Source organism: Staurois parvus, unplaced genomic scaffold (genome assembly GCF_062004578.1).
Source record: "Staurois parvus isolate SC_StPar_1 unplaced genomic scaffold, SC_StPar_1.0 ptg000254l, whole genome shotgun sequence".
NCBI lineage: Eukaryota > Metazoa > Chordata > Amphibia > Anura > Ranidae > Staurois > Staurois parvus.
Genome location: NW_028318050.1, coordinates 400,227 through 422,500, shown reverse-complemented (window position 1 = coordinate 422,500; position 22,274 = coordinate 400,227). Strand labels below are relative to the sequence as shown.

General features: G+C 45.6%; 1 protein-coding gene across 2 annotated transcripts in view; it reads right to left on the bottom strand.

Moving 5' to 3' along the window:
- Positions 1–22,031, bottom strand: part of LOC149459556 (uncharacterized) — a 41,402-nt gene extending 19,371 nt beyond the window's left edge. Inside the window, exons 1-7 of one of the 2 annotated variants that reach the window (XM_089680926.1) lie at positions 21,978–22,031; positions 18,863–19,154; positions 14,470–14,742; positions 13,467–13,541; positions 9,752–9,802; positions 5,272–5,310; positions 2,846–2,902 (exon numbers count right to left, since the gene is read on the bottom strand). In XM_089680926.1, the coding sequence (XP_089537052.1) occupies positions 2,846–2,902; positions 5,272–5,310; positions 9,752–9,802; positions 13,467–13,541; positions 14,470–14,742; positions 18,863–19,139 (772 nt within the window). In that variant the 5' untranslated portion in view covers positions 19,140–19,154; positions 21,978–22,031. The remainder of the gene's footprint in view (positions 1–2,845; positions 2,903–5,271; positions 5,311–9,751; positions 9,803–13,466; positions 13,542–14,469; positions 14,743–18,862; positions 19,155–21,977) is intronic. The other variant, XM_089680927.1, reaches the window with a different exon arrangement.
- Positions 22,032–22,274: the final 243 nt, after the last annotated feature.

Genomic DNA, 22,274 nt, shown 5'->3' with positions numbered 1-22,274 from the left:
GCTCACACAGCCCGAAGGCAAGGAAGCTGTTCGCTTAGCAAGGGAATTTGCCCAAGAGCTTAATGAGGAGAAACTCTCCTGACTTCCATCATCCAATCATATACAAGTAAACATTTTTTTGTGAAATTAAACTACACTACATTCCCTAAGCTCTGGGGCAAATTCCCTTGCAAAATGCAACATCTTTTCTTCTTTGTTTTTAACCTGTTACCTCCCACATAACCCATATGTGTGGTGGCAGAAAGATGGGCTTTAAAACCAACACGTTGAACATGTGCATTTATGGGCAATAGAGGTCCCAGCACAGAGCATGAGCTGTCAAATGTAGTGTTGGGCTGAATGTTCGAGTCGAACCTAAGTTTGACTCGAACATTGACCGTTTGTGTGTTCATTGAACATCCGAATGATACGGCTTTCGGCGAGCTGTTTGCCCGTCACACTTCACAACGTATTGCGCCCTGACAGTGCATTGTGATTGGTCAAAGCAATGCTCCTTCCGGTGCAATGCTTTGGCCAATCACAGCACAGGATGATAATGTCACCCCCTTGTGACGTCATGACAGTATTTATGAACTGTCATCAGGGGGCGCAGATGTCAGACGGCGGGAGCCAGCGTCATGAGCGGAGTGGTTTTTTTTATTTTTTCGGGCATTGTGACTGATGTTGGATCTACTTCGGAGGACATTTTTTGTATTTTTATTTTTAATAAAGAACTTGTCTGTCTTTTTTTACACACTTTTTTTGTGTAAATGGGTAGCGGTACCATGTACCCCTTACTCATTCACATGGGGGGGGGGCTTTCTTTTTTTTTTTTTTTTAATATTGGCATTGGAGTTCCTCTCAAAATCCACACTAGACCCAAAGGGCTTGATATGGATGGGAGGAAGGACCCCACATCATTTTTTTTTAATTTCTTTTGCCGACAATTCTTTTGACATTCAGCTGTCAGAAGGGAACCCCACTGACAGCTGGAACATGAATGAATGTCTCACTACTAAAATACCGCAAGACTTCATCATAGAACTCATGCCGTATTTTAGTAGCTGAGTGGCACTCAGATGCGGTATGATACCACTTAGTGACGTGTTCGAAGTTCGTGGTCGAACATTCTGTAGGTTCAGATGTTTGACCGCGAACCGAACAGGGGGGTGTTCACCCCATCACTAGTCAAATACAGTGCTTGGCCCGTACTAGTGATTAGAAGCTGGCAAGATGACAGCCAATCACAGGGGTCACATGATTAGGCAAACTTTCCCATTTTCCAGGTGTAATAGCCCAGATAACAGGGTGTCAGTGTGGGCGGGAAGGGGTTAATCAGCTCCAGGCAATTGGACACATTCTCCTCTAGACATGAATTGCACCACGAATACGTCCAAGGAATTGATCTACTAAAGGTGGGCTAGCTGTTCACTTTGCAAGTATATTATCCCCAGAGCTTAGTGAATGATTTGAAATTTCACTTTGCAAAGAATACTTTTTATGAAACCGAGATTGGAGGCGATCCTGAGGATTGTTGCTGATCTCAGATCGTTAGTGGTTTAGGAAATCGAGATAATCAGCACACAGAGAATCTGCCACTGATGGCCAGAATATGAAGGAGCAATGTCAGCCCTTCACTGGTGATCAGTGTGAAAATACTCCATTAAGATTCATCCACAAACAAAGTAGCGAGATTAAAGTAACAGCAGCCATTTTCTACATTTCAAAGTGTTTATAGATCGCTTCTCTCCTCATTAGGAGAAGCAATCTAAACCTCTTCATGAACAGCCCAGCACGCACGCTTCGCTCCTCACAAGACCTCCTTCTCTCTAGTTCCCTGGTCTTCTCCTCCCATGCCCGCCTCCAGGACTTCTCCAGTGTTTCACCCATCCTCTGGAACTCCCTGCCCCAACCCATCAGATTATCACCTACTCTCCTCTCCTTTAGGCGCACCCTGAAAACCCATCTCTTCAGGGAAGCCTACCCCACCCCCTGCTAACCTGCCGACCTCCTCCACTCTTCCTACCACTCCATCCCCCACAGCTATCTCCTCCTGTGCCACCATCCCCTCCCTCCCAGATTGTAAGCTCCAAGGAGCAGGGCCCTCAATCCCCTCATGTTTTGCATTGTATTGGTATTGTTCTGTCACATGTTCTGTCTCCCTTTGTAATGTACAGCACTGAGCAAACCATTGGCGCTCTATAAATACTGTATAATAATAATAATAATAACAGGCATTCAGAGAACTGTATCCTCTGAGAATGCCAGAGAACTGAGCAGTGGTCATTCACCGCTTCATGATAAAAGGACACCTTTGTGCAAGGAAATAAAAAACAAATTTCTTGAACATGATTGGATAATAGACGTCACCTAATTTTCTAAGCTCTGGGGAAATTCCCCTTTGCAACGTGCAACTTCCCTTACAAAGTAAACAGCTTATAACCCTTTAGTCTCCAGACTTCCCAAATACAGCATACAAATGAACTTGAGATAACATGGATGCAGCAGTAGGTCTGTTCCCCTTCTTCCATCTCTAAACTGAGCAGGAATTACTAAATTCTCCTCCTATCTTCATTAAATGTATTGTTAAGCTGTGAAGGTGAAAAGGCAAATTACACTTAGGATAGGTGGCGTTAGGGTCATGCAACAAGACTGTCCTAATCAAATATAGAAGATCATTAAATAGTTGCAGCTCTCAAGAGTTTACATTGAAGCTGCAAACCTTCTTGAAAGTCTTCACCAAGACTCAACGTTTCAGGTGGCTTGGTTTGCCATCTTGTGGTCACCATGGGTAACAAGTGTTACATCAGCAAATGGAAGCCAATATACAGTAAAAATTCCAAAAGAGTATATAGCACACCGATACCTGGAATGCCATCACGTTGGTCCAAACGCGAGTTGATTAAAGGTCGATTGCTGCGTTCTGAAATAAAACCGAGAATAAAATGAAATGACTAATTGTATTGTGGAAAGAGAATGTATCTGTCACAAAGGCAAACTGTTTGCATAAGAAGGCTCGATTAAAACCATTCATTCTCTTCCTCCTGTTGATTAATAATTGTTTGGGAGCATTGGTGTCAGACGGAATCTGAATGCTTCACTGTCCCCAAACTATGAACAGTTAGCAGTTTCCTTCTAAAGTTTCAGGGTGAGGTGCTTTTGTTTGCCTGGTTGTTAGAGTTGAAGAAAGACTGGGAAGCCTTGGCTAATATTCTTCCGTAGACAAGGCAACGCCAAAAGTGTCAAGGGAAGCCAACTTTATATCCAGGGACTTGATGGCAGATCTATGGCCTGGGGATGACCAGATGTGCGATGGCTCACTGTGAACCAGTAGTGGAAATGTGTGTTACTCAGGCTACAAGGGAAAGCAATCCTGTGACCACCACTATGGGTGCAAGCCAGGGAGGGAGCGTGTCTCAGCTCCAAGCAACTGTTAAGCAAAGGATGGACCCCACGAAGCTGTACATCTATGCAGACCCGATGGTGTAGGAATGAATGGCAGTCTCAGTCTGGGCTCCCGCAGGAGCCTGCCATTCATTCCTATACCAGCGTGTCTGCATATATGTGCGGATTCATGGGGTCCATCCTTTGTTTCACATTAGACTCAGTTTGGTAAACACCAGAGCTAATCTTCAGCCTCCAGATGAGCAAACAAGGGGAAGATCTTAGGTTGGCCCATGTTGGCCCACAATACGGAAACAATGATCCATTGGAAACAACTGAACCCTTTCTCCAGGCACATTTATGGGAAAATGAGATATATCATAAGAGTCAATATCTTTGCACTTGAGGTTATCTACATCAGGGCTTGAAATTTCCACTTGCCTGCTCGCTAATGGCGAGTGGAAATTATGGTGAGCAGGCTCGGAACTCAGGCCGGATCTGTCATTGGCACTAGGAGCTGTCAGAGTGCTCAATAGCTGAGCGCAGTGAAAGCAAAGGAAGGAGTGTGTGCTGTGCTCTCTGCCTCCCCCTAGAGTGCAGTACCTGGCTCTGTGAGTGAGCAACGAAGTACTGCAACTTTTTATGGGGGTGTGTGTGTACGTGTACATGTATATGTGTGCTTGTGTGTGTCTGTGTATGCATGTACAATTTTACATGTGTCTGTGTGTATGTGCATGTGTGTATCTGTACATGTGTCTGCGCGTATGTACATGTATGTGTGTATACATGTGTCTGTGTGTGTGTACATGTGTCTGTGTGCATGTACATGTGTGTATGTTTGTGTGTATGTATGTACATGTATCTGTGTGTACATGTGTCTGTGTATGTATGTACATGTGTCTGTGTATGTATGTACATGTGTCTGTGTGTATGCACATGTGTCTGTGCGTGTGTATTTCTGTGTATGTGTATGCGTGTCTGTACGTGCCTGTGTGTGTATACATGTGTCTGTATGTGTGTGTGTGTACATGTGTCTGTATGTATATGTGTGTACATGGGTCTCTTTGCGTGTGTGTACATGTTTCTGTGTATGTACATGTCTGTGTGTGTGTACAGGTGTCTCTGTTTGTGTGTGTTTGTTGGTGGCAAGTAACTCTAAGGCCTGGCTAGTAGCTCAGGACTTGAAATTTTAAGCCATGATCTACAGTATACATTTATTTTTTCTATTGGTTGAACTAGATATGTCTTAACGTGTTAGAAAACAATGTTTCACATGTGTGCTTCCATCCTCTAAGTCAGTTATATCCAACAACATATTCCATTGCTGCTTCCTGAAACACTCCAATGGTGATGGGACATTCCTCCATCCGACATCTTTCTAGTGGACAGGGAAGGGTTAGAACGTCTGACAATTTCTGTGAAGGTTCTCACTTATCCAGGTCATAAGATACTCTATCTAGCAGTAGTAAGTTACATTCAGCTAGATAATGGGGAAGATTTACTGAAACTGGAACACTCAGAATCTGGTGCTGCTGTGTATGGGAGCCAATCAGCTTCTAACGTCAGCTATTTCACTTAAGATTTGGCATTAAAACCTGGAAGCTGATTGGTTTCTATGCACAGCCAAATTCGATTTTACACTCTCTGGTTTTAGTAAATCTCATGGTGTTCTTGTGGTGCCCTGACATCTGGGACAGGTATTAATCATATGACTAGGTCTGCTTCTTCACTCACACTATCTACACCTGTCACATACATTCTGGTACAGTGGGATTGGACTACTCAAATATAACATTGTGATTTTACAAAATGTCACAACCCATCAAGTTCTCATTCATCATCTTCCTTGACACATTCCATGGTGATTGGATCATTTGTAGTCTGAAAGAACTAATCGGTGTATGTTACCTGAACTGTAGGCACTGGAAGATCGAACACTGTCTAAATCTGAAAGATAAATTACATATTCATGAGGCCATTTTAGTTCATACAGTCAAAGAGAACCTGTTGCTTTACAACATTTAAGTCGGCCATGCATTGACCAAAATTTGGCCTGTTTAGCAAGGACCAGCCAAATTTAGATCCATTAATTGGCTGTATACAAGTCAATATATCAATTGTGTACAACCAGCATGTCGGGTTTTTCCCTAATTATTAGTGCCACTGGCTACAGTCGGCAGCAGTAATCATTGTGGTTTGTTGGCAGGGAAAGCTTCCCGCTGGAAGAACATAATAGCTCTGTGGGAGGGATTCCCCAATCAACGCTGACTGTGTTGATGGGGAAATCAACCACTTTTCTTTCCTTCCACCAACATTGCATAATCTATAACCCGCCTTAGAGGTGACCAGCTTGTGAGGTAGACTAATACGTCAGAGAATGAAACCAAAATGGGGCAAGTTAGTACCGGCATTCGCCTATAAAAAACATAGAGAGGAAAGGAAGAAGACTGGAAGATGGATAAATAAATATTTTTTACTGAATTTTAGTTTATTCCTTCATGTCCGGAGTCCAAACCTTAACACCCAAGCACAATTTTACAACTTTGGCATGTGATAGCAACTGTACATGTCCTCACAACTACTTATTGTATCCAAATGAATTATACCACATTTTGTTTTTGTTTTTTTTTTGCCCAAAATAATAATAATAATAAAAAAAAAAACTTTAGCTGTGTATTTTTAAGCCATTACCATGATCCACCACCAAAAAAATCCATGCAAAATAAATGATTCTACGCCTAACGATTGCAACAATGCAAGAAACATTACCATGTAATTCTTTTGTCCTACCTAAACACTCTGACACAGGGGCGGACTGACCATTTGGAAACTCGGGCACTGCCCGAGGGCCCGGGGTTAGAAGGGGGCCCCATGAGATGCCCCTGGTACCTTTGTCATAGGCTTTTTTGAGTTTGGGCATGGACACAGGGACCCCATGATCCCCTATCGCCCGGGGGCCCCATGAGTTGTCAGTCCACCCCTGCTTTTGACACTAACACTCACTCTGGCATTGATTATGATTTGTTTTTCTTACCTAAATAACATTGACCCTAATACTGCCACTAACTGCCACTTGCACTGACACTAACTGACATTAACTGACATTGGCACTAACTGACACTACTAGCTGGCATTAACTGACACACTGCCACTAACTGATACTTACACTAACAGACACTGACATTAACTTGCACTGACACTAATACTTACTGGCATTATCTGACACACTGCCACTAACAGACACTAACTCATAATTATATTGCCACTTATTGCCACTATACTAACAGACACTGACATTACCTAACACTGGCACAAACTGACACTAATACTAATTGGCATTAACTGACACACTGACACTAACAGACACTAACTCATATGCACACTGCCACTTACTGCCACTATACTAACAGACACTGACATTACCTAACACTGGCACAAACTGACACTAATACTAATTGGCATTAACTGACACACTGTCACTAACAAACACTGATATTAACTGACACTGGCACAAACTGACACTAATGCTAACTGGCATTAACTAACACATTGCCACTAACATACACTGATATTAACTGACACTGGCACACACTGACGCTAATACCAACTGGCATTAACTAACACACCACCACTAACAAACACTGATATTAACTGACACTGGCACAAACTGACACTAATACTAACTGGCATTAACTGACACACTGTCACTAGCTGACACTTATGCTGTCACTAACTGACACCAACTCATATTTACACTGCCACTAAAAGTAACTGACACACTGATACTAACTGTCGCTTACACTGCCACTAACCCTGACACCTACACTCACAAGGTCAAGCACTGAACTAATTAATCTTGATTTTTTTTTTCAATAGACTTTATTTAGTACAGACATGTTCAGTGAGGAAGAATGAAGACATGATATCCTTTCCTCTTCACTAACAGAGAGGTCTGTTGCTTCTCCTATTCGCGGAACAACATTGGGATGGGCTACAGAGAGGAGGAATATATAAAGTCGGGGAGATTTCCTAAAACTGGTGCACTCAGAATCTGGTACAGTTGTACATGAGAGCCAATCAGCTTCTAACTTCATGTGTCTAATAGATCAGCGTGCTATAGTTGCTCTTCTCCAACAGTCACAGCTTGTGGAAACCCTCCTCCGCTCTGCGAGAGCTGATGTATTGGATGAATAGAGGTTTGGAGATCGCGATGTGAGGAAAGCATTATAAAGAAAAGCCTTAAGCCGGCCATACACGGGTCAAATTCCGAAAGAATTTTGTTTCGAAAATCTTTTCTAAGAATTTTTGTTCAAATTTCCCACCATTAGTGGGTCACAGAATTGGATGACTTTTCTGTGACCATCAAATTTGAGTGATCGGGCATGTTGGAATTTTTTTTAAAAACAAACAAATTTCAAATCAATGATGGGAGAATCGTGCGGGAAATAAAACAAAAAAGAAATGAGCAGTGAGCTGTGACCTGGAAAGAAAATTCTTGACCACGAAAATTCTTTTCTGTAGCAACATGGGGGGGAAATTGAAGGCTTGGTTGGCCGAATTTCGAAATCAATGGTGGCACCATTGGATTCCAAAATGCACAAAAATTACAATTTTCTAAAGAAAATTTGTTTAGCATTTGACCCGTGTATGGTCTGCATTAGAATCTGTGTGTCCAGTAAGGTGCATGGAGTGACTCCTGGTTGGATGTTGGTGTTTAATGTACTTTTCATGGGGTTCTAAGGGATTCACAAGGGCTGCATGCTAAATGTGAGGGGTTTATTACTATGAAGTTCCATCTTTAAAATCAATATTACAATATATATATATATAATTTTTTTATTTATTTTTCTTGGCAACATATGTTTCTGTCTTATTGGTAGGAGCAAAGCGGGAAGAGGATTTTAAAGAATTTGATTTGAATATGCAGTTGTAATTCGGTAAGGTGCATGGAGGGGTCATACGAGGCACCTTGCAGGTGGCGGAATCACAGTGGTTTAAAGGGACAGGTACGTTGTGCGCTCACTTACATCTGAGTAGAATTTTCATAGATAGAGTAGATTTTTGTTACAGTGTAACACTTTTCAGTTCATTCAGCTTTCCTTGGTGCTCTTGACACTTGACTTAGGTTGGAGGAAGGAAGAATATTTTTGAAAGTGGATTTGATGCATGAAGGTTGAAGAAATCAGTGTTTTTTTGCAGAAAGCTCTATTTTTGGTAGAGGAGGGTAAGAATATATGCAAGTGATAGATAAAATCTAAGCACCATTTGCTGGATTTCGAGCACAATTTTGGAGTATTTACATACGGTTTCTGCTCTTTTTTTTCGAGGGTTGGCATCGTGCCATTTGGTGTTTTACAGAATTTGAAGAGAGGGGTGAACTCTGTGATTGGAACGTATTTTGAACTGATTGAGAGACACGAGTAATTAAGCTCTGGTCTAATAAACTAGCTTCTAGCTTCAGCTTGTTCAATGAAGCTTTGATAATAAAACCTGGAAGCTGATTGGTTTCTATGATGAGCTACACCAGAGTTTGTACCATTCAGTTTTAGTAAATAACCCCCAATGTATGGTTTCCTCATCCTTAGCAGAGAATGTTGTGGTTTTTCCTCTTTGCAGGAAACAACATTGGGACAGGCTACAGAATGAATGATCTCAGTGATAGCCAATCAGAGACTATCTCAGCACTCATGTGATTGCTATCCGGTTCCCCTGGATCCCAATTGTTAGTAGCAGACCTAGGGCCATGTCAGCCTGGTTTCAGTGTCTTCCAGCACAAACTCTAGAACACAAATATGTGGCACTCCCGGAGCGCTTCCTGGATATAGGTGTCCATTTACGACACAGAGAATAGCTGCGATTCAGAGGATCTCAGCTATTCTCTGGTCATTCACAGTTTATGACACCCAGGAGAACATGTTCAGCCCTTCTCTGGAGATCTGTGTTCTCCCTCCAGATTCTCCAGCCCAGAGCTGGAGAATCGGAGGGACCGCAGACTAAGCAGAGATAATTTACCTCTGTTTAGTAAACTGATCTTTTACTGTAATCTCACGAGATTATAGTAAAATCAGCCATTTTTCAGCATTTGTAGATCGTTCTCCATCGTTTGTAGACCGTTCTCCAGCGTTTGTAGACCGTTCTCCCTTCGTTTGGAGAACTGATCTACATATGCTTCATAAACGGAATTCACAGGAGAACTGTGTTCTCCGAGAATGCTGAAGAACTGAGCAGCGATCTATTACTGCCGGTTCATAAACGGACACCTAAATGTGTTGCGTGGTTGTAAAGGGGTTAACAAATCCTATATGTTTATTAAAAAATGACTTTGGTAGTAATTTCCTCATTTATTCCATGTTAAATGTTAAATGAGCTGAACACACAATCCACTGACCTGTACCTTGGTGCCTATAGTAGTCAGACTTGCTTGCTGAACTTTTATATCCTGAAAGATAAGATATAGACAACAATGTCTGCTGCATGACACATGGATAATTCTTTCCTAAGTGCTTTAATCAGTAGGAGGCAATGGTTGTCATGTGTAGGGATGAAGAAAGTGATCTTGCACTGAAATGACAGAACTTATATTGAGAACTTATATTACATTACATAAACAAACATATATTCTTGTTGGTTAAAGTGACACTAACATCTTGTTTTAAAACAAAAAAACAAACAAACAAACAAACAAACATGTCCTACTTACCTGTTCTGTGCAGTGGTTTTGCACAGAGCAGCCAGGATCCTCCTCTTATCAGGTCCCCAACCAGCACTCCTGGCTCCTCCCTGCTGTCGGGTGCCTCCACAGCAAGCAGCTTGCTATGGGTGCACCCAACCAGGCGTGCTCCTGAGCCATGGCTCTGTGTGTTCATTCACACACAGAGCCGCAGCTCGGCCTGGCCCCCTTTCTCTCCTGATTGGCTCACTGGCTGTGATTGACAGCAGCAAAAGCCAATGGCTCCCACTGCTGCCTCAGCTAATCAGAAGTGAGAGTTCCTGGAGAACCCAGGCTCTTGTGGACATTGCTGGATCGAGAGGGTTCTCAGGTAAGTGTCATAGGGGGCTTGGGCTGCTGCTACACACAGAAGGTTTTTTTTATCTTCCAGCATAGAATGCTTGATGGTTAAAACAACCTTCAGCTCTGCATTTCCTGGCATTTTATTGCTGATCCGTCTGTATACTGATGTTTATGTCATTTCTTTGCCAGATTTCTGTGCAGCACCATCAGCTGAATGGCAGACTGTGATATTTGGTTTGTTTTTATCCAATACAAATATTGATGAAGAAAAAAACTAATTCCAAAAAGAAGATACGCACTTCACTTGTTGAAGGCAGTTTAAGGAATCTTTTGTAACTTTCAGGGCCCAGAGAAGGCCCATTTCACCTTGAAAAGTCACTAAAACCCTTTCCATATTGAATGCAACTCATAAAAATGGACAAATTAACCTCCAGATTTTTGTCAACATTTCAGGGGAACAAAGTCTCCTTATTTCTAATAGGAATGAGCCAGGCCATCTCCAGATCTTAGTCCTAACCCATATAAGTGGCCCTCTACAAAGGCTGTTACTGTACCTGACCAATCGTAAGCCCAGGACAGTGCGTACAAGAGCGACAGCAACACAAATAATGTCCCATGAAGACTGGCCCCGTACACTGACAACTTCCTGTTGGGCTTGCTCATGTGGATTAGTGAATGCAGGGTCTGGGGAGAGCGGATATAGTGAATGCGGGGTCCGGGGAGAGTGGATATAGTGAATGCAGGGTCCGGGGAGAGCGGATATAGTGAATGCAGGGTCCGGGGAGAGTGGATATAGTGAATGCGGGGTCCGGGGAGAGCAGATATAGTGAATGCGGGGACCGGGGAGAGCGGATATAGTGAATGCGGGGTCCGGGGAGAGCGGATATAGTGAATGCGGGGTCCGGGGTGAGCGGATATAGTGAATGCGGGGACCGGGGAGAGCGGTTATAGTGAATGCAGGGTCCTGGGGAGAGGGGATATAGTGAATGCAGGGTCCGGGGAGAGGGGATATAGTGAATGCAGGGTCCGGGGAGAGGGGATATAGTGAATGCGGGGTCCGGGGAGACAAGATATAGTGAATGCGGGGTCCAGGGAGACAAGATATAGTGAATGCGGGGTCCGGGGAGAGTGGATATAGTGAATGCGGGGTCTGGGGAAACCAGATATAGTGAATGCGGGGTCCGGGGAGACCAGATATAGTGAATGCGGGGTCCAGGGAGACCAGATATAGTGAATGCAGGGTGTGGGGAGAGCGGATATAGGGAATGCAGGGTCCGGGGAGAGTGGATATAGGGAATGCAGGGTCCAGGGAGAGTGGATATAGTGAATGCGGGGTCCAGGGAGAGCGGATATAGTGAATGCGGGGTCCAGGGAGAGCGGATATAGTGAATGCGGGGTCCGGGGAGAGCGGATATAGTGAATGCGGGGTCCGGGGAGAGCGGATATAGTGAATGCGGGGTCCGGGGAGAGAGGATATAGTGAATGCAGGGTCCGGGGAGAGCGGATATAGTGAATGCGGGGTCGGAGGAGAGCGGATATAGTGAATGCGGGGTCCAGGGAGAGTGGATATAGTGAATGCGGGGTCGGAGGAGAGCGGATATAGTGAATGCAGGGTCGCAGGAGAGCAGATATAGTGAATGCGGGGTCCAGGGAGAGCGGATATAGTGAATGCGGGGTCCAGGGAGAGCGGATATAGTGAATGCGGGGTCCGGGGAGAGCGGATATAGTGAATGCAGGGTCCGGGGAGAGCGGATATAGTGAATGCGGGGTCCAGGGAGAGCGGATATAGTGAATGCAGGGTCCGGGGAGAGCGGATATAGTGAATGCAGGGTCCGGGGAGAGCGGATATAGTGAATGCAGGGTCCGGGGAGAGCGGATATAGTGAATGCGGGGTCCGGGGAGAGAGGATATAGTGAATGCAGGGTCCGGGGAGAGCGGATATAGTGAATGCGGGGTCGGAGGAGAGCGGATATAGTGAATGCGGGGTCCAGGGAGAGTGGATATAGTGAATGCAGGGTCAGAGGAGAGCAGATATAGTGAATGCGGGGTCCAGGGAGAGCGGATATAGTGAATGCGGGGTCCAGGGAGAGCGGATATAGTGAATGCGGGGTCCGGGGAGAGCGGATATAGTGAATGCAGGGTCCGGGGAGAGCGGATATAGTGAATGCGGGGTCGGAGGAGAGCGGATATAGTGAATGCGGGGTCCGGGGAGAGCAGATATAGTGAATGCGGGGTCCAGGGAGAGCGGATATAGTGAATGTGGGGTCCGGGGAGAGCAGATATAGTGAATGCAGGGTCGGAGGAGAGCGGATATAGTGAATGCGGGGTCCAGGGAGAGCGGATATAGTGAATGCGGGGTCCAGGGAGAGCGGATATAGTGAATGCGGGGTCCAGGGAGAGCGGATATAGTGAATGCAGGGTCCGGGGAGAGCGGATATAGTGAATGCGGGGTCCGAGGAGAGCGGATATAGTGAATGAGGGGTCCGGGGAGAGAGGATATAGTGAATGCGGGGTCCGGGGAGAGCGGATATAGTGAGTGCGGGGTCCGGGGAGAGCGGATATAGTGAATGCGGGGTCCAGGGAGAGCGGATATAGTGAATGCAGGGTCCAGGGAGAGCGGATATAGTGAATGCGGGGTCCAGGGAGAGCGGATATAGTGAATGCAGGGTCCGGGGAGAGCGGATATAGTGAATGCGGGGTCCGAGGAGAGCGGATATAGTGAATGAGGGGTCCGGGGAGAGAGGATATAGTGAATGCGGGGTCCGGGGAGAGCGGATATAGTGAATGAGGGGTCCGGGGAGAGCGGATATAGTGAGTGCGGGGTCCGGGGAGAGCGGATATAGTGAATGCAGGGTCTGGGGTTTAGTAACACTTTAAGTTATTAGAGCAGAAAAGATACGAAAATAAAGAGTAGACTGTATAATGAACACTTCTGGTATATAAAGTATAACGTTCTTTGTCACCTGATTGCGTATTCTTAGAGACCCCCGTCTGACGTTCTGCTAAGCCTTTGTTATATTATCCCCATTAGTAGAAGACAATGTTATCATTTCATCCCTGTATCACTATAGACAATCTCCTGTTATCTTACCTTCACTTTGTGTATCAGAGTCGGAGGAGTTCCGTGCTTTGTAACTTGTAGGGGGGAGGTTCCGTGTTGTGCGTTCTGCATGTTAAATCATAAAACAGGAAACTGAGATCCAGTCTTGGATGTACAACAAATGTAGAGAGTTTTCACCTAGTACATAGTTCCCAATTGCCCCTTTCTGTACCCCCAGTGTACCTTGTTCCCAGGGCTGTGGATAAGGGGGTACCACCAGTCCTCCCGTACGGGGGCCCAGGCCAGCAGGAGGGCCCAGGCAGCTGAGTGAATGTGATGTGGGCAGGGAGGGTGATCCGTACAGCGGGGGGGAAATTACTGGAACCGATCCCTATTTTGGCTCTCTCTACAGCAGCTGAAAGCTGTCTTCCTCTCCTCTCCCTTCCGATGGCTTTTAGCTGCTGCAGAGAGGGTCACACGGGTGATCGGTTCCAGTAATTTCCCCCCCTTCCACTGCACCCATCACCCTACCTCTGCCCTCTCTGTTTCCTGCCAGGCCACCCTGTGTGCCCCCACCCCCGCAGTGCTGCGGGCTACCCTCCTCTCCTTTGCACCAGCAGCTGCAAGCAGACGATTGGATCTTTCAGGATGGAGAGTGGGGGAAGAGTTCAGTAAATATGTCATATTTATCAGCACAGCACTTCCCTTTCCTGAATGAACACAATGAGTGATCAGTACCAATCGCTCACTGGGTTCATTCATAAATGAAGTATAGTAAACTGTTTTTTTTTTTTTGTTTTTGGGGGGGGGGGGGGGGGACTGTCAGATTTGCTGTCTGGGGCGCCGTGGTTTCTAACAGCAGCCCTGCTTGTTCCTACTCAGTTGTCCCTCTTTTTGGTCTGTTATAGGGCTGGGGCTCATGATTTCCTTTATGTTACAATGTGTCCTGCTAAGAACATTGGGGGGTTTGCCGTGCTGTATATTCTTTGTTCTAAGTTTCATAAGGACAGTTGGTGAATGTTTTGAGATAAAACTCATACTTCCTGTAACCTACCTGGACCGTTGTCCACAGCATCCTCCATGACATTCCGAATCCTACTGAGTTTGGTGTATATGGAGTCATAAGCATCCTGCATTTTCTGGGAGACGGGAGCCGGGCTCCATCTTGGATCTGAACCGGTCAGATTTGCTGCCTGCTTCTCTACCTCACTGATGAGGATCAGCTTCTCTGCACATTCCCCAATGAGTGGCTGTTCGTCCAATATTCTCCTCATGCTATTATCGCTGCTGTCATCCAGGTCATCCAACAACACAACTACATTTCTTCCTTAATAAGGTGACAACAGCAACAGTTAACACAAAGAAATGTCTGTAGATACTGAAAGCAACACTGTTATTAGTAAGAATAATAATAATAATAGAAATAAAACACATTGAAAGTAACTTATAATAAAGTTCCTCTGCTCTGCTTATTTTGGGTATACCGAGCAAGATCCTTTATACAACCCTTAAAAGTAGTGGTCTCCAAACTGCGATCTGGGCAGATCCGGCCCTTTGCTTGCTTTTATCCGGCCACAGTTTGTCCCCCCCCCCTAAAATCTGACTGATCACAATGCAATGTCGGGGCACAGTGCATTAGCAATAGTGACAGTGCCAGGCAGGAGATGAGGCATTGAGCAATACTGACAGTGCCAGGCAGGAGATGAGGCATTGAGCAATACTTACAGTGCCAGGCAGGAGATGAGGCATTGAGCAATACTGACAGTGCCAGGCAGGAGAGGAGGGATTGAGCAATAGTGACAGTGCCAGGCAGGAGATGAGGCATTGAGCTATACTGACAGTGCCAGGCAGGAGATGAGGCATTGTGCAATACTGACAGTGCCAGGCAGGAGAGGAGGCATTGAGCAATACTGACAGTGCCAGGCAGGAGAGGAGGCATTGAGCAATACTGACAGTGCCAGGCAGGAGAGGAGGCATTGAGCAATACTGACAGTGCCAGGCAGGAGAGGAGGGATTGAGCAATACTGACAGTGCCAGGCAGGAGAGGAGGCATTGAGCAATACTGACAGTGCCAGGCAGGAGAGGAGGCATTGAGCAATACTGACAGTGCCAGGCAGGAGAGGAGGGATTGAGCAATAGTGACAGTGCCAGGCAGGAGCAGAGGCATTGAGCAATACTGACAGTGCCAGGCAGGAGCAGAGGCATTGAGCAATACTGACAGTGCCAGGCAGGAGAGGAGGGATTGAGCAATAGTGACAGTGCCAGGCAGGAGAGGAGGCATTGAGCTATACTGACAGTGCCAGGCAGGAGATGAGGCATTGTGCAATACTGACAGTGCCAGGCAGGAGAGGAGGCATTGAGCAATACTGACAGTGCCAAGCAGGAGAGGAGGCATTGAGCAATACTGACAGTGCCAGGCAGGAGAGGAGGGATTGAGCAATACTGACAGTGCCAGGCAGGAGAGGAGGCATTGAGCTATACTGACAGTGCCAGGCAGGAGATGAGGCATTGTGCAATACTGACAGTGCCAGGCAGGAGAGGAGGCATTGAGCAATACTGACAGTGCCAGGCAGGAGATGAGGCATTGAGCAATACTGACAGTGCCAGGCAGGAGAGGAGGGATTGAGCAATACTGACAGTGCCAGGCAGGAGATGAGGCATTGAGCAATAGTGACAGTGCCAGGCAGGAGATGAGGCATTGAGCAATACTGACAGTGCCAGGCAGGAGAGGAGGCATTGAGCAATACTGACAGCGCCAGGCAGGAGAGGAGGCATTGAGCAATACTGACAGTGCCAGGCAGGAGAGGAGGCATTGAGCTATACTGGCAGTGCCAGGCAGGAGAGGAGGCATTGAGCTATACTGGCAGTGCCAGGCAGGAGAGGAGGCATTGAGCAATAGTGACAGTGCCAGGTAGGAGCAGAGGCATTCAGCAATACTGACAGTTCCAGGTAGGAGCAGAGGCATTCAGCAATACTGACAGTTCCAGGTAGGAGCAGAGGCATTCAGCAATACTGACAGTGCCAGGCAGGAGAAGAGGCATTGAGCAATACTGACAGTGCCAGGCAGGAGAAGAGGCATTGAGCAATACTGACAGTGCCAGGCAGGAGATGAGGCATTGAGCAATACTGACAGTGCCAGGCAGGAGAGGAGGCATTGAGCTATACTGGCAGTGCCAGGCAGGAGAGGAGGCATTGAGCAATAGTGACAGTGCCAGGTAGGAGCAGAGGCATTCAGCAATACTGACAGTTCCAGGTAGGAGCAGAGGCATTCAGCAATACTGACAGTTCCAGGTAGGAGCAGAGGCATTCAGCAATACTGACAGTGCCAGGCAGGAGAAGAGGCATTGAGCAATACTGACAGTGCCAGGCAGGAGAGGAGGCATTGAGCAATACTGACAGTGCCAGGCAGGAGATGAGGCATTGAGCAATAGTGACAGTGCCAGGCAGGAGAGGAGGCATTGAGCAATACTGACAGTGCCAGGCAGGAGATGAGGCATTGAGCAATACTGACAGTGCCAGGCAGGAGAAGAGGCATTGATCAATACTGACAGTGCCAGGCAGGAGATGAGGCATTGAGCAATAGTGACAGTGCCAGGCAGGAGAGGAGGCATTGAGCAACACTGACAGTGCCAGGCAGGAGAGGAGGGATTGAGCAATAGTGACAGTGCCAGGCAGGAGATGAGGCATTGAGCAATACTGACAGTGCCAGGTAGGAGAGGAGGCATTGAGCAATACTGACAGTGCCAGGTAGGAGAGGAGGCATTGAGCAATACTTACAGTGCCAGGCAGGAGAAGAGGCATTGAGCAATACTGACAGTGCCAGGCAGGAGAGGAGGCATTGAGCAATACTGACAGTGCCAGGCAGGAGAAGAGGCATTGAGCAATACTGACAGTGCCAGGCAGGAGCAGAGGCATTGAGCAATACTGACAGTGCCAGGCAGGAGAGGAGGCATTGAGCAATACTGACAGTGCCAGGCAGGAGAGGAGGGATTGAGCAATACTGACAGTGCCAGGCAGGAGAGGAGGCATTGAGCAATACTGACAGTGCCAGGCAGGAGAGGAGGGATTGAGCAATAGTGACAGTTCCAGGTAGGAGATGAGGCATTGAGCAATACTGACAGTGCCAGGTAGGAGAGGAGGCATTGAGCAATAGTGACAGTTCCAGGTAGGAGCAGAGGCATTGAGCAATACTGACAGTGCCAGGCAGGAGAAGAGGCATTGAGCAATACTGACAGTGCCAGGCAGGAGATGAGGCATTGAGCAATAGTGACAGTGCCAGGCAGGAGAGGAGGCATTGAGCAATACTGACAGTGCCAGGCAGGAGAGGAGGGATTGAGCAATACTGACAGTGCCAGGCAGGAGAGGAGGCATTGAGCAATAGTGACATTGCCAGGCAGGAGAGGAGGCATTGAGCAATAGTGACAGTGCCAGGCAGGAGAGGAGGCATTGAGCAATACTGACAGTGCCAGGCAGGAGAGGAGGCATTGAGCAATACTGACAGTGCCAGGCAGGAGCAGAGGCATTGAGCAATACTGACAGTGCCAGGCAGGAGAGGAGGCATTGAGCAATAGTGACAGTGCCAGGCAGGAGAAGAGGCATTGAGCAATACTGACAGTGCCAGGCAGGAGAGGAGGCATTGAGCAATAGTGACAGTGCCAGGTAGGAGCAGAGGCATTCAGCAATACTGACAGTGCCAGGCAGGAGAAGAGGCATTGAGCAATACTGACAGTGCCAGGCAGGAGATGAGGCATTGAGCAATACTGACAGTGCCAGGCAGGAGCAGAGGCATTGAGCAATACTGACAGTGCCAGGTAGGAGATGAGGCACTGAGCAATAGTGACAGTGCCAGGCAGGAGAGGAGGCATTGAGCATTATTGTCAGTGGCAAAGCCTTTTGTTGCAGCAAAGCTGAGCTGAACCAAGCCAAGTATCAAAGAGAGCAAAGTATACAAACCTCAATGGACAAAGATGTCTGCTATCACACCACAACCTAACCACACCTCAAATCAGATTATTTCCTTTACAATACTTCCCCTTTGAGTACTTCCCACTAGTAAAGCAACACATACTGTACATGGGCATTTGTCAGGTATTCTTGAAGCTTTTTCATCTCTTCATAAACACAACAAAAACACATCATAAATACATCATAAATGCTATAAGCGTGTTAATGAGCATTCTTCATAATCACCACACATGTGAGCGAACCCCAAGGGAGACTATTTTCTCTACACTGAAGGTCAATCAGTCAGCAGCACTGAATGAAATGAATGATTCAACGCAACATACCCACCTTGTATTTTGCTTTTCATTTTTCGATATCACCATCATATAAATATTTAGTAAGGCCAAAGAAATCTATAGGTTTCATCTCATTATTACCCCCCTGACTCAGGTCACAGCACTACACTCAGATAGAGAAATGAAGTTATATTCTAGTTCTCTCACCCAGCTGATCTTCCAGGTCCCTCAACTCTTCATCATAGAGAGAATCTGTGACGTTGGCAATGTTCAGGCGGCCTCTCTTCTTGGTGTGATACAAGATGGCGAATGTGCACTGAGTCAAATCATCAGTGAAGGATCGAAAGTTATTAGTGATGTATGTGCCATTAACCATTTCCACCAAGCTTTGAAACATGGCTGACCGGAGCACATTAAGCAGCCATTTGTAATTCTCTTGTCCATCCCTTGAGAAGATCCTAACCTTGAGTTTTCGGACAGTCATCTTCTTTCTTGTTGTCTGCAAAAAAAAAAAAAAGACTTTTGTTTAGTATAGGTATTTATTTAGTGCCAACAAATTACAGAGTAATTCTAGCTCTAGGAGATTACATAAAATTTTAGACGGAAACCAATTAACCTACCAACATATCTGTAATGGATGGAAAACATCATCTCTAGTGCGTTGGTTAGAAAAGACAATGACATAGAGCTCAGGTAAATAAACAACAAACCATCCCTCTTGCCACGTAGTATATTTGTCAGGAAAGGGCTCACTGCTGGTGGTGCTGTGGCTCACCTGCTCTATGGGCTGCAGTACCGGGACTTAACAGCAGGTGCCTTTCAGTAGCCAGGATCTCACCTCCTGCAATCAAGCCATCACCTGAGGCTAATTGCAGGAGGTGTACTTAAACAGTAATCAGGCCTGTAATCAGGGCCTTGGTGTTTGTTCCCATGAGCCTCTGTTATCCTGTGATCCTGTTTCCCTGAACCAGCTACCTGTTACCTGTGATCCGCTCTGTGTCCTGTCTTCCTCCCTGCGTCCCATGCTTGATCTCCTGTGTATGACCCCGGCTAGCCCTGACTATGCGTCTATTGCTGTACATGTACATATTGGGTGAAGGTTTTGGTTATTTGGGTTTGTTTGCACTGTGCGTTTTTGTATACTGGTGTATCTCACAATAAATGATATTATTTACATTATTCCTGAAGCCTGAGATTCCCTGTGTCAGTCCACACATCTCTGGTCAGATCCGGATTACTGACAATATTCTTAGCATTGTAAAGTTTTATCTAAAATGTCCTTTTCTTTTTAGAGTGGAGAAGGAAATCCCTGTCAGATTTCTGTTGCTGTGTGCACTGCCTTTAGGGTGAAGAGATAATTGAAGTGACTTCACCAAAATTGAGTTTGCTACAAAATTATAAATCAAGCTTTCATTGACGTTGTCCTCACTGTAACTGCATAAGAAAAGCTGCTCTATGTCTAACAAATGGGATCTCTATGTCAGTACTGATCTGGGGATCACATGACTTTGTTTATAAACAGGGGATTATGGCTTGCATTAAGGTTAGGGTTAGATTTAGGGCAGTGATGGAGCATGAGTTGACAACACCCAGGGCAAGGCAAGGATTGCACCCCTTAACCCAAAGACTCCCTGAGTCCCTTCTACCAGTCCACAGAGACAGTGTGGGTAGGGAAGGAGGAAGAAAGCTATCTAGGTGCCGTTGCAACTCTGTAAAAATTATGTATTTTTTAATTATTATTTTTTATGTACTTTATGGAACATTACAATACCAGTATCCTCAGAGGGGAAATCATACTATTAATAGACACTATGTAATTCACCGAAAAGGATCATATGAGGACAGTATGATTGTAATCAGCAAGAAAAATACTGTAAAATGTTACGTGACAACTAGGGTTGGGCTTCATGTTCAAGGCAAACATAAGTTCGATTTGAACATGGGCTGTCCGTGTGGTTGGTGAACACACAAACTGTAAGGGCATTCGACGGGCTGTTCGCCTGCTGTGCCGCACAATGCACTGTGCCCTGACAGTGCATTGTGATTGGCCAAAGCAATGCACCTGACCACAGGTTAAGTGCAATGCTTTGGCCAATCACAGCACATGATGATGTCACAAGGGGGCGGGAATGCCTCCTTGTGATGTCATCACAATATTTAAGAACTGTCATCCGAGTGCAGCTGTCAGACGGCAGGAGCCAGCGTTGAGTGAATTGGAGGATCCTCAAATGGAATCATAAACATAAAGAAGACACACTTTACCCGTTCATGTTAAAAAAAAGTACTTTTGATATATTTTTTTTAATAGTTCCCCATTTAAGAAAGTTCTCATCATTTCCTGTCCTAGTCATTACATTTCTGAACATATTATTCTTTTTATAAAATGAGTGCATGTTAAAGCTGAAGTTTAATGTGCTTATATGTTACCTTTCCCCTTCAACATGCTAATGAACCTTTCTGTAATTCTGTGCTTGGTGGGGGGCATTGGCAAGGTGCTGTACATGGCTTCCTAAAAACATTCCAGCATCCTACCTTAGTACTCCTCTCAAGAGCCCTCAGTCCTGACTCAAACAGTAGGCTGGCTCTTAGGAGGAGTTAGGCAAATATCAAAATGCTTTCATGGGTGGATATCAGTCTGGAAGAGTGGACATTCCATTCCTGATCAGGCTGTGTTTGAATGCAGACCACCTCAGGTAATGCCCACATATGATGCTGAGCCACCATGATTGAAATAACTGGAATCCAAAAAATGAAAGGGGTGGGCCAAGGAGAGGCAGACTGGGGAGAAAACACCTAGATGGTCCTGGGCATCTTCCAGCCAGGAGATTAGGCAGTCTCTACCTGACTTGTTTCAGATTCTAATGCACATTGTGAGAAGCTCACAGTGTTCAGTGATGTCAGAGGAAGTAATTTCAGTCCAAGAGAGGAGCCTGTACAACAGAGCAGGATGGTACAACTATGTAAGACCGGAGGTCAGAATTACACAACCCATTATAATTTAGAGAAACCCCTGGGTAGTCATTGAAGACAGTTTCATATGTTTGAGTTGACCTTTCTCTATCATTCTGTCTCATATTCCCAGTAAATGTTACTGACATGTAAATTAAACAAAAGATTTTTGGTTACTAGAATCTTTCTGGAAAAAAAGTGTTTTCCAGAGTATGTCACACACGGCACACTTTAATCCATTGGCAACCAACATGATTAAGAAATAATTAAAATAAAATAAATGTAACATATAATATTTGGTTCAGAATATAAGTCTCTGGACCATTGTAACCCCCGTAAAGTCTCCCTTCACCCCACCCATATGGAATGTTACCTTCTCCTCCTGTCCTGTGTGCGTCTTGGTGAGACACAGCAAATGTGATCTTTGATCTCTCCTCTTACACACCCAGCATGAACAGGAAGAGAAACTACAATATTCCTCCTTCGAGGTGTGGCGAGACATGGAATACTGGAAACCGAAGCTTATCTACATTTATGGTATCATTTACCGTACATACGCTGTGATAAAGAATATACCGTATTCCAGAAACTAAAGTCAGCTTACTGCAGGGCAACTCAGACAACTCCCTTTAGATTTTTGCTTTTTTATATTATTTACAATGTTTTTATA